The sequence below is a fragment of the Sapajus apella genome, unplaced genomic scaffold, assembly GCF_009761245.1.
Source record: "Sapajus apella isolate SASKATOON/1434 unplaced genomic scaffold, GSC_monkey_1.0 scaffold97, whole genome shotgun sequence".
In the NCBI taxonomy this organism is placed as follows: Eukaryota; Metazoa; Chordata; class Mammalia; order Primates; family Cebidae; genus Sapajus; species Sapajus apella.
The window spans coordinates 4,785,771-4,798,902 of record NW_022437037.1 but is presented as its reverse complement, the minus strand read 5'-3'; the positions used below and the strand labels follow the sequence as shown (position 1 = coordinate 4,798,902).

General features: G+C 46.9%; 1 protein-coding gene across 25 annotated transcripts in view; it reads left to right on the top strand.

Annotated features, from left to right (window-relative positions):
• The first annotated feature begins 305 nt into the window (after positions 1 to 305).
• Positions 306 to 13,132, top strand: part of FNBP1 (formin binding protein 1) — a 169,180-nt gene continuing 156,353 nt past the window's right edge. For 23 of the 25 annotated variants that reach the window (XM_032257570.1, XM_032257571.1, XM_032257592.1 and 20 more), the window contains exon 1: positions 361 to 570. In XM_032257570.1, coding sequence (XP_032113461.1) covers positions 547 to 570 — 24 coding nt within the window. In that variant the 5' untranslated portion in view covers positions 361 to 546. Of the gene's footprint in view, positions 571 to 13,132 lie in introns of all 25 variants that reach the window. The other 2 variants (XM_032257568.1, XM_032257585.1) reach the window with 2 other exon arrangements.

Genomic DNA, 13,132 nt, shown 5'->3' with positions numbered 1-13,132 from the left:
GCGGCGGAGCAAAGGTGATCCCCCGGGCCGGCCGCGTTCCAAGGCAAGCGCTAGTCCTGCGAGCAGAGTAGTCACTAAGAAGTCATTAGGAGATTGACAGGGGGAGTCCTCGGGATCCGGGTCCCGCCGTGCCTCACGCCTCCCTCCGGTTCCTTCCGCACCCCGGAGCGACGCGGACCCGGCTGGGGAGCCCGGGGGAGGGGACCGGGACGGGGTGGGCGCGCGTGCGCGAGCTGTCAGGCTGGCCCCGCCCCCGCGCCCCGCCCCTGCGCCCCTCCTCTCTCGCCCCTCCCCCGCTCTCGGGTGTAGGGCGGGCGGGCGCTGCGGCGGCCGCGGCTGCTGCTTCCTCGGGCCATTTTGCTGTGGCGCGGCGGGGAGGAGGAGTCGCCGAGAAGACCCCGGGCGAGGAGCTGCGAGCCAGAGGAGGCCGCGCGGGCTCCGGACTTTCCGCGGTCGCGGGGATCTCGGGGGGCAAGGGGATCGCCGTGGAAGGGGACCGGAGAGCCGCGCCCGCCGCGCGGAGCGCCCCTTCGCGGCCCCTGCACCATGAGCTGGGGCACCGAGCTCTGGGTAAGTGAGGGGCTGGGCCCGCGGGCAGATGCGGGGCGCGCGCTGCATTTCCCTGCGGCCTGGGGAGGGGGCGCGGACCGCGCTGCCGGGCGGAGGCTAGGGCGCGCTGGTTTGGGTCTCCGCGGCCTGGGGAGGAGGCGGGGTCCCCGTGCCCCTTGTCGGCCTTGGCCCGAGCGGGAGGTGCGGGCCGGTTCGTCCTTCGGAGGCGAGAGGAGTTGGTGCGGGTCCCCGGCGGCCTGAGGAGCGGCGCGGGCGGGCCTCCCTGTCCCCGGCGTCCCGGGGCGGGCGGTGTGTGTAGGGCAGAGCCCTAATCCCCCGGGGCGAGCCGCGGATGCCCGGGGAGGGCCGGGACCGGGCGTGGGGGCGTGGAGGCCCGGGCGGCGCGGCGCTGTGTTGGGTCTCTGGGCGCCCGGGCCGCGAGTTCTGTCCTGGCTCCGCGGAGGCGCTGGCGGACCGCGCGCTCCCCCGGGGGCGGGGCGGCCTGGGCGGGCTCCGGGGTTCAGGTTTTGGGGTGCCGGGGCGAGAGTGTGGTCTTGGCTCTGGAGGCGAGGACTTCTGGCCGGTGGCGACTCCGCGCGCACTTGTTCTCTCGGGGTAGCTCGGATCCTGAGTGGGATGTGGGCACTGCGACATCTGATCCGGAGGGGAAAGTAGTGGGAGTTGGGGAGAGATCTTAAGGGAGAGGCGTTCTCCGGGTCAGTGATCTTTAACGGTTGCTCGGAGGAAAGAGTTTCCAATGGGGAAGGTTGGCAGCGAGGGGCACTTCGCGGAGATGCTTGGTCGTGGGGGTGCGCACGGTAAACGGGCAGCCCTTGGGGCTGAGGGGGTGCAGGGTTTGCCAGGGCGGCGACCAGGGGGCCGGCTGTGGATGGAGCTCTTTCCCTGCCCTCCAAGGATTCCTGGGGAAATCACTGGGCAGGGGACGGGCAGCGAGGCGGCCCAGGAAGGAGCAGACGAAATCTCCCTTACTGCACCGAAATGCCCTCGAGATGAGCCATTTCCCAGACGAACTCTGAAGTGCCTCACTACCTTTTGGAATTCTATTTGCAAAGGGTGTGGAGGAGAAAGTGTAGGGTGGTGTTGCTGTCGAGATGAGGCCAAGAAATCTCATGTCAAAATAAAACAAGGTTAGAGCAATTACGGAAACAGAGCGCATCCTCCCTTAATTGTGTGTGTGTGTGTGTGCGCGCGCGCGTGTGCGCGCGCTCGTTTGCTTTAAGTGTTTTTACATAACCATTTGTTAGGTTCTGAAGCAGCTATGGTTGTTATTACCAAAATCCTGAGGGCAATAGCTCCTTCCTTTAAATTAAGATAATTCCTTTTATAAACATCTTCTGCCTAAAAGGAATTCATGACAGAATTTCCGCTGATGTTTACAAGTATCATTTTGAAAATAACATAGTTTCAAATATTTGCACACGCCGGTTTAGGCAAAAATCTACCACTTCGAGTGCTGTATTGAAGTTTCTCTCCTCTTCTAATCCTTCCACTCCCTTTAGCTGTCTTTAGCTTATCTGGGGTGGGGAAGCAAATCAGAAGTAATCTTTATCAAGACAGAAATTGTCGCACAATTTTTTTTTCACTTGTTCAAACAGGAGAATGAAATTAAGGAGGGAAAGGGTACAACATATTTCTGAGTGAAATAAGGACGGAACACGATATTCCGTGATGTTGGTGAATGGGACAGAAGATAATCTCAAAGAGAGGGAGTGGCTATGAGCAAAACTGCTAAAACAGCAGCAATTGCCTGCATTATTCTGTACATTTCTTTTTGAGGGTGGAAGAGTGGGAAGGAAGGCAGGGTTAGGAGTGGTTGAAAATAAATGAGAGAGGCGGGACACAGTGGCTCAGGCCTGAAATCCCAGCACCTTGGGAGGCCAAGTCGGGAGAATCACTTGAGCCCAGGAGTTAAAGAACAGCTTGGGCCGGGCGCGGTGGCTCACGCCTGTAATCCCAGCACTTTGGGAGGCCGAGGCGGGTGGATCACGAGGTCAAGAGATCGAGACCATCCTGGTCAACATGGTGAAACCCCGTCTCTACTAAAAATACAAAACATTAGCTGGGCATGGTGGCGCGTGCTTGTAATCCCAGCGACTCAGGAAGGTTGAGGCAGGAGAATTGCCTGAACCCGGGAGGCGGAGGTTGCAGTGAGCCGAGATCGTGCCATTGCACTCCAGCCTGGGTAACAAGAGCGAAACTCCGTCTCAAAAAAAAAAAAACAAAAACAAAAAGAAAATAAATGGGAACTGGGATATATACAAATAGAAATGATATGAAATTTTAGATTTGCTTCACAGTAATTTGGGTTGTTAGTAGATGGGAGATCGTGAAGCAGAGTTGGCCGTTACTGAAGCCAGATGCTTGGTACAGAAGGGTGCATTACACTATTCTTTGTACTATGTATATTTGAAATTTCCTACAATAAAAATTGGAAATTATTTTTAAAGAAGAAGAGTGTGAACTATTTGTAATTTTTTCTCTTGATAATTTTATGAGGAAGAGTGAATCAGTTAACAGTTCTGTATATGCAAGTGTATGGCAATGAGGAGTTTTAAAAGACTTTTTTTTTTGAGATGGAGTCTCACTCTGTCGCTCAGGCTGCTGTGCAGTGGCACTATCTTGGCTCACTGCAGCTTCTGCATCCTGGGTTCAAGCGATTCTCCTGCCACAGCCTCCCAAGTAACTGGAACTATAGGTGCCCACCACCATGTCTGGCTAATTTTTTTGTGTATTTAGTAGAGACAGGGTTTTGCCATATTGGCCAGGCTAGTCTCAAATTCCTGACCTCAGGTGATCCACTTGCCTCAGCCTCCCAAAGTGCTGGGATTACAGGCATGAGCCACCATGCCTGGCCTTGAAAAAAGACATGAGTACCAGCATTTGCCTTTGAGTAGCTTATAGTTTAATATAGGGAAAGGAATGAACACATGATTGCACTCCTAAGAGAAATGCAAAATTGAAGTTTTCAGGTGAAATGCAAAGATGCATAAGGCCTAGTAGCTTTTAAGATTAAAAAAACTAGAATAATGAAAGATGAAAAGTAAGCCCAGTTTCTCCAGTGGTCAGAGACTTGGTGATGTGCGGTGCATGGGTAGCCCAGTGGAGGGCAGTGATTAAGGGTTTTCCTTGAATGGTGGCTTTGGAATCATGCACATGTATAATGAGATAATGATGGGGCGCTAAAGCCGAGCTTGGCAGAATTCTTCTTCTAGATGGAGAAAGACAGAGCTATGGTTTGGGTGGTCATGAGTTATTTGTAACAGGTGGTTGCAGCTTTCAGGGACCTTCACAAATACTATTAGATTTTACATACCTTTTAGGACTTCAGGTTAACGGCAACGTAGACTTTTACAAGCTAAAGATTTCTAATGTGCATTTTACATTAAAGGCCTACTCCTAAGCCACATCCTGCTTTGTAGAGGGAGTACAACCTTTCTCTTCCTCTTTCTTTTTCACTTTTTTTTTTAACCCCTCCATAGAAATAAACTTTCTTCTTCTTCTTCTTCTTTTTTTTTTTATTTTTTTGAGATAGACTTTTGCTCTTGTTGCCCAGGCTGGTGTGATCTCACTGCAACTTCCACCTCCTGGGTTCTAGCGATTCTCCTGCCTCAGCCTCCCAAGCAGCTGGGACTACAGCTGTGCGCCACCATGCCTGGCTAATTTTTTTTTATTTTTAGTAGAGATAGGTTTTTATCAGGTTGACCAGGGTGGTCTCAAAATCCTGACCTCAGGTGATCTGCCCACCTTGGCATCCCAAAGTGCTGGGATTACAGGCGTGAGGCACCTCTCCCAGGCTTAAATGGCCATTTTGAAGTGATTAGGTTACAGTAAAATAGTTTACAGCTCTTTATAACATTGCCTTTTAATGAATTTTCAAAATTTTTATTGAACAACTACTGTGTGCAGGACACCAGCCTGAATCTATTGTAAGTCACATTGCATACATTGAAAGATAGCTATGTGGAAACTTATGTAGTAGGTTTTACCTCTAGCCTGTAACATCAGAGTCAAAAGAAAAAATTAATGTTTTTATGTAAGATTAACCAGAATACATTTACTCAAGACTTGTTAAAAAGGCAGTGTTAGTAAGGTAAATATGTTCACTGACTTGTTGAAGTTGTGGCTGGTTGGGGGAGAAATGGCAAAGCAAGAGTTGCTTACATTTGGATTTTTTTCCTTGCCTACTTATTGAGGGAAGTGACAGGTTACTGAAGTGTTAGTTCAGCTTTTTATTAGCTTGCTCATTAGTGTGAAGCATGAATAAATCCACTGGAAAGTTAAGCCTGCCTCATAATTATTCTACTCTTTGCAGCTAACAAATTATTCAGTGACAGAACCTGGTTTTGCTGTCTCCTAGTACCCTCTCTGTCATCTTTATTAATTTGCTCTGGTGCTAATGAGAAATGAAGTAGATACAAGGAAGAGAACAGCGAAACGTGAGTGATGCGTATTGGTTAGCATAGTAAGAAGCCACCTGTGTTGATTGTATGTAATTTTTTTTACCTGTGATTTTTAGAACCATGCCAGGCATATAATGTACATTCAGCTGTTGGATACATTGGCATTGATCGTGGTGTGCACTTTCAAGAGGCAGCCGCGTGAGGACTGTCTACCAACTGTACTGGAAATAATGCCTGACTCAGTGTAGGAGTTTAGTAAATATTTATTGGACAAATGAATAAATCCCTTTTTTTCCTTTTGTTTTAACATTTGCTTTTTAGAAATAATGGGAAGATAATCATAACACCTTTCTGAACTTTGGCACTTGTGAAAAATATATAATTCTAGGTATGTTTTTGGAAAATAGACTTTATCTTTTTAATTTTTTATTTTTAGAAACAAAGTTTTGTTCTTGTTGCCCAGGCTGGAGTGCAATGGTGTGATCTCGGCTCACTGCAACGTCTGTTCCCCCCAGTTTCAAGTGATTCTCCTGCCTCAGTCTCACGAGAGCTGGGATTACAGGCATGAGCCACCATGCCTGGCTAATTTTTTGTATTTTTAGCCTTGGCCTCCCAAAGTGCTGAGATTACAGGCGTGAGCCACTGCGCCCCACCAGACTTTATTTTTTTATATTGATTGACTGATTGATTGAGACAGAGTTTCGCTGTTGTTGCCCAGGCTGGAATGCAATGGCGAGATCTCGGCTCACTGCAACCTCCACCTCCCAGGTTCAAGTGATTCTCCTGCCTCAGCCTCCTGAGGAGCGTGCACCACCACACCCAGCTAATTTTGTATTTTTAGTAGAGATGGGGTTTCTCCATGTTGGTCAGGCTGGTCTAGAGCTCCTGCCCTCAGGTGATGTGCCCGCCTCACCCTCCCAAAGTGCTGGGATTACAGGCGTGAGCCACCGTGCTCGGCCAACTTTATTTTTTAGAGCAGTTTCAGTTCATAGCAAAATTGAGTAGAAGGTACAGAGATTTTCCATATCCTTTCTCCCCCCGAATACACACAGTCTAGGTTCTAGGTACCTTTTTTGACTTTAAAGTAGGATTTGAAAAATTATCCCTTCTCTTTTGTTCATTCTGCTTAGGCCTGGTATATGTACATATGTTTATATAAGAACACTTTACGGTGTGTTGAAATTTTAAACTAGTTTTTAAAAATTTTAATGTAACTAATCATTAACAGTTCCAGACATTGGATAATTATTACCTCTTCTTACTCCCCTTGAATGCTAAATTGGAGTACACTATTAACAATAGTTTCCAGCACTCTTTTTTCTTTTTTCAGACGGAGTTTTGCTCTGTCATCCAGGCTGGAGCACAGTGATGCAATCTCAAGTCGCTGCAACCTCTGCCTCCCAGGTTCAAGTGATTCTCATGCCTCAGCCTCCCGAGTAACTGCAGGCCTCCACCATCATGCCCAGCCAATGTTTGTGTTTTTCATAGTAGAGATGGGTTTCACCATGTTGGCCAGGCTGGTCACAAACTCCTGACCTGAAATGATCTGCCTGCCTCGGCCTCCCAAAGTGCGAGGATTACAGGCATGAGCCACCATGCCCAGCCTCTACTCCTCTTTTTTCTTAACCCTTCAGAGATTTCTGTTTGGGATAAACATGGCAAGACCAAGAGGGGAGATTACTCCCTGGACGGTGGTGGCCAGGGCAGAGCTTCCTCAGAAGAGACACAAAATCAGCTTAGTTTTTGTAAACTTGGCACATGTCTTTTCTGTTCAGTAGATATTAAAAGAAAACAAACTGTGGGAGGCCTGGAGATGTTACAGTTGATATTTAGACATCAGTTTGTTGCCTTCTCTTTGTACGTAAGGCAAAATCCTGAAAATGTGTGCTACTTGGCATTTTGGTAGGCACAACTGTACTTTAAGCACATAAGAGAGTTTTGTAAGTGTCTATACTTACTGTGCGAACACATTACAAGTCATGCTTTACATTGGTGAGACGTGGAAAGTGCTTCTTTGAAGGACTGTTCTAACCAGCTAAAGCTAATATTGTGTTTCCTGCAAGTATTACTCACTCTTGTTTCATCAACACCACCCACATTGAAGTATAAGGCTTTACTTTGACGCTTAAAAACTGAAAGCTACCAAGAATACATGAGTGCCCTGGGAAATTAATCTAATTAGATTTTAGAATGTGGGTGTGAAGTCTTCTGGAATTAGTGTTTATAAAGGAATATTTGTTTCCTGTTTTACTCGTATACCCATACTAGCTTGAGCTTAGTAATGTGTTTAGTTAAAAAACTTTTTTTTTTAAATCCTAAGAGACTAAATATGTGTATTATATTAGAGAGTAATTTGGAGGGTATGTAAGGTTTTTTTTGTTGCTGTTTGTTTTGAGACAGAGTTTTGCTTTTGTCTGTCTCAAATCACCCAGGCTGGGGAACAGTGGAGCAATCTCGGCTCACTGCAACCTCCACCTCCCGGGTTCAAGCGATTCTCCTGCGTCAGCCTCCTGAGTAGCTGGGATTACAGGCACCCACCACCACGCCCAGCAAATTTTGTACTTTTAGTAGAGACGGGGTTTCACCATGTTGTCCAGGCTGGTCTCAAACTCCTGACTTTAGGTGATCCACCTGCCTCGGCCACCCAACGTGCTGGGATTACAGGCGTGAGCCACCGCACCCGACCTTAAGTTTTTAATATCAGATTATCGTGATCTTCCCCACTTCAGACCAACCTTTAACTCAAACCGCATCCTGTTTGTAAAATTTCACGTTAAACTTACATAAAGCTTAACAACCTCACTTGTTTATAGATTCAAGCCACCACCCTCACCAACAAAAAAAGGTAGATGGAACTTCCATTTTCTTGTTGCGAAAGCTGTAATATCTTTCACCTGTAAACCATAACGTATAAACAATATGATTTTTTAAATTAGAGCATATAGTTCTTGTGATCGGAATTAGGTTTTTAGTAAGAATGAATTCCTACAGCAACACCTGTGGTTTCCGTGTAGACAGCACAGCAGCCACAGTTTCCATCTGTACTTGTTTACTTTGTCTCTGTGGGTTCCACAACTGGAAATAGCTTATAACTGCAGGAACTCTATAGTTACCGTAATATTTTCACATGTGCCATCCCCTATTGTCTTAAACTCTTGAATGATTGTCATCATCACTGCCATTTATTTTTATTTATTTATTTACTTTTTGAGACAGAGTTTTGCTCTTGTTGCCCAGGCTGGGGTACAGTGGCATGGTCTCGGCTCACTGCAACCTCCGCCTCCCAGGTTCAAGCGAGGCTTCTGCCTCAGCCTCCCGAGTAGCTGGGGTTACAGGCATGTGCCACCATGCTTGGCTAATTTTGTATTTTTAGTAGAGACAGGATTTCTCCATGTTGGTTGGGCTGGTCTCGAACTCCCAACTGTAGGGTCCAGCCCTACAGGGTCCTTTGAGCCCCTCTCTCCTGGTGTGGAGATGAGAAACTGTAGAAATAAAAGACACAAGATGCAGAGATAGAGAAAAGAGAGTTTGGGCCCAGGGGTCCACTGCCAACCAAAGCAGACTCTGGCAGTGCCCTTGAGTGTCCGCACACTCTGACTTTTATTGACTACAAAGCTGGGGGCACAGCAGGCAGGGCATGGCATTGGTGGTCAGTGATAGGGTCAAGTACATCACGTGTCATATAGGTAGGGGCCCAAGACTTTCTAGTAGCCAAGATGAGGTAGGGAGCATAATGCATCAGCACTTTTCCATACTTGTCAAGAAAGAACAAAGACATGGCTGGGCGCGGTGGCTCAAGCCTGTACTCCCAGCACTTTGGGAGGCCTAGGCGGGTGGATCACGAGGTCAAGAGATCGAGACCATCCTGGTCAACGTGGTGAAACCCCGTCTCTACTAAAAATACAAAAAATTAGCTGGGCATGATGGCGTGTGCCTGTAATCCCAGCTACTCGGGAGGCTGAGGCAGGAGAATTGCCTGAACCCAGGAGGCGGAGGTTGTGGTGAGCCGAGATCGCGCCATCGCACTCCAGCCTGGGTAACATGAGTGAAACTCCGTCTCAAAAAAAAAACTTCTTGCCTTAGGGTTATTCCTTTCACAGTGTCACCCCAGGTTCACACTCTGAGACCTGAGAGGCATTAGTAAAAGAACTAAGATCACCTATGAATAATTAAAATCGCATATGAATAACTAAGACCACCTATGAATAACTACTATGATTGTATCTCTAGTTATTTTCTTCTTCATTATTTATATGGGCATAGGCTGATGCTTCTGACTCCTGCCTTGGCACTTATGGGGTCTACCCCCACACCAGCCTCAGGTGATCGGCCCGCCTCGGCCTCCCAAAGTGCTGGGATTACAGGGGTGAGCCACCGAGCCCAGCCATCACTGCCATTTATTGAGTGCCTGCCATGTCCTGCTGGGCGTGTATTTACATCCATCATCTTGTTTATTTGTTACAAGAATCCAGCCAGGTAAGTATCATTGGTGCCAATATCCTAGAAGAAGGTATTTAGATGGAGTCAGGAGTGCAGGCTGATTGGGAGGTAACACCGTGAAGGGAAAAGAGTGGAAGCCATCAGATCATGATGCAGTGCTGACAGTCTCCACCAGGCCGATGGGGAGCTCCAGAACAGACGCAAGAATCCTCTGGCAGAAATGGCTAGCTTTATCATTGCCTTGCTTTTTTTTTTTTTTTTTTTTTTTTTTTTTTGAGACGGAGTTTCGCCCTTGTTACCCAGGCTGGAGTGCAATGGCGCGATCTCAGCTCACTGCAACCTCCGCCTCCTGGGTTCAGGCAATTCTCCTGCCTCAACCTCCTGAGTAGCTGAGATTACAGGCACGCGCCACCATCCCCAGCTAATGTTTTGTATTTTTAGTAGAGACGGGGTTTCACCATGTTGACCAGTAAGGTCTCGAGCTCTTGACCTCGTGATCCGCCCGCCTCGGCCTCCCAAAGTGCTGGGATTACAGGCTTGAGCCACCGCGCCCGGCCATTGCCTTGCTTTATCATTGGCCAGAGGTCATCCCAAGAAGAGTGGGTCAGTCATTGGTTTGGAGTGCTACAAGAAGAGATGACCTTGACTCAAAAGATGAGGTGGAGCGTAAAGGAGCTGTATGCTAGCCACGGCCCTTGCAGCTGGGCAGTGAGTTATTTTTCAGCACTTCTTCATGTTGCCCAGGCTGGAGTGCAGTGGCACGATCTCCACTCACTGCAACCTCTGCCTCTCGGGTTCAAGTGATTCTCCTGCCTCAGCCTCCTGAGTAGCTGGGGCTACAGGTGCACGTTACCACACTGCTAATTTTTGTATTTTGTTTAGAGACAGGGTCTGCTTATGTAGCCTAGGCTGGTCTTGAACTCCTGGGCTCAAGTGATCCTCCCACCTTGACCTCCCAAAGAGCTGGGATTACAGGCCTGAGCCACCAATGCACTTAGCCAAAAACTGGATCTTCTGTGTTAGTAGTGCATAGTTCCCTTAATCCCCATCACTCACTCTATTTCCCTGTCACTGCTGTAGATTTTTCTTTACAAAACATTTGATGTTATTCATATTGAGAATCACTGAGAATCAATGACTCATACCACTAAATACTGCAGAGCCAGCAGAAGCAGTCATGAATGAAGCTTGTATTCAAGCAGATGTTTCACGGATGTCTAGTGATCTCCTAATTCTTTCAAAGCCAGTGACTGTTTCTCTTTTCTAGTTTAAAGAAATTCATTTGTGTGGCTATTAATTAGTAGGCGTAGTATCAAGTTTCTGAATTTGCCTAAGAGAAGTATGTCTTGGTGAAAAGTATTTTTAATGAAATTGAGAAAGAACAAGGAGGAATACAGAGTCTCACTCTGTCACCCAGGCTGGAATGCAGTGTGGCACAAACATGACTCACTTTGACCTCAACCTCCCAGGCCCAAGCGAGCCTCTCGCCTCAACCTCCTGAGTAGCTGGGATCACAGGTGTACACTGCCACACCTGGCTAACTTTTTTAAAAAAGTTTTTGTAGAGATGGGGGGAGGGTCTTCCTATGTTGCCCAGGCTGGTCTTGAACTCTTGCCCTGAAATGATCCACACGCCTCAGCCTCCCAAAGTGCTGGGATTACAGATGTGAGCCACCACGCCTGCCCCACATTCAGGTTTTCAAAGTTTTGGGTCTTCAGAAACAAGAAACTAAATACGTTCTCCCTTATCTACAGCAAAAGAAAACTTGGGACCTGTAAAGGAATCTGTTCCCCTCGTACTTCTGTTTGCACAGCCAAAATTGAGAATGGGTTCCTGAAATCCATTTAAAGACCAGACGGGCTCTGGGGATAAACGGTGCGGGTGCTCCCAGTTGAGGGAGGCAGTGCTGGAGGGCTCAGTCTGGGTTGCATTGCTTGCCTAATCCAATAGTTATTAGTATCTGGCAAGTCCTTGCATCTCTGTCCCTCCATTTTCCAGTCTATAAAGCATGGTGTGATGCTTGCCTTCCTCTTAACAAGAAGGCATAAAGATGAGAGATTGTTCATAAAGTACTTTGAGGTTGTCGGATGAAAGGTGGTGGGTAAATACAAATTATTATAATCATGGGGAGGGTTATTGAAAAAAATCCTGGTCCTCGGGAACAAATTTTAGAACTCTCTTGCTGTAAGCAGGAGAAAAATGAGCTATTTTCTGTTTCAGCCTTCTGATTTAAAATTTGGTATACACATTAAAAATAAAATAAACGTAATATTTGGAAAATGCCTGGAAATCATTGCTTTGGACAGAAAATCTGTATTTCAGGAGGTTATACTAACAGCATGTTTATCTTTTCCTTCTTGAAGAAAAATAAAATCCACTCCAAAACAGTAATCATACTAATTTTTAGCAATATACTTGGGCCTCCTAAAGATTTAACTTAAGTTTTTCCCTAGGGAGAAATAGTTTTCTTTGGCTATTATTATCACTTTTTAAAAAATGTTCTACTGAAGTCACATTATTTCCCTGCCTAAAAAGCTGGATATTTGCTGTTTGAAACATCTAATGAATTATTCTGCCTATCAGCCTAGTTTGGGATTGAGTTCTTCTTGGCAGAGATAATGAGGAGGTTTAGAAATATTTCCATTGGAACAGACATATATATATGGAAATTTCTGGAAATGTTTAGGCAGAGACATTTAGATTTCATGAGTGTACATGTATATATATAAAACACATTTTTCACAATGACTCTGACTTTTTGAATTTACATTTTACTTATCGGCCGGGCACGGTGGCTCATACCTGTAATGAGCCATTTGGGAGGCCAAAGCAGGAGGATAGCTTGAGCTCAGGAGTTCAAGACCAGCTTGGGGAACATACTGAGATCCCATCTCTACTAAAAATTAAAAAATTACCTGGGCGTAGTGATGCGTGCCTGTAGCCCCAGCTACTTGGGAAGCTGAGATGGGAGGATCACTTCAGGCCAGGAGGTCAAGGCTGCCGTGAGCTGTGTTTGTGCCACTGCACTCCAGCCTGGTGACAGTAAGACCCTGTCTGAAAGAAAAAATGTTTATTTTAACTTATCCTTAAAGATAGACTATTTACAGCCGGGCACGGTGGCTCACACCTGTAATCCCAGCTCTTTGGGAGGCTGAGGCAGGTGGATCACCTGAGGTCAGGAGTTCAAGACCAGCCTGAGGAACATGGAGAAACCCCGTCTCTACTAAAAATACAGAATTAGCCGGACGTGATGGTGCATGCCGGTAATCCCAGCTACTCAGAAGGCTGAGGCAGGAGAATCACTTGAACCCGGGAGGAGGAGGTTGCGATGAGCTGAGATTGTGCCATTGCACTCCAGCCTGGGCAACAAGAGTGAAACTCCATCTCAAAAAAAAAAAAAGACTATTTACGCTGTCCAGTTTCAAAAGTAAGGTGTACATTTGAAGTCTCCCTGTCATCCTAGGAGAGGTTTAGTTCTTGTGATGACCATTTTTGGCAAGAGGAGTGGTGGTGTTAGTGCTAAATATTTATGACTTCATGCAAGAGGAAACCAATCAAAATATAAGAATTACATTAGGCCGGGCGCGGTGGCTCACACCTGTAATCCCAGCGGTTTGGGAGGCCCAAGGCAGGGGGATCATGAGGTCTGGAGTTTGAGACCAGCCTGACCAACATGGTGAAACCCCATCTCTACTAAAAATACAAAAAAATTAGCCGGGCGT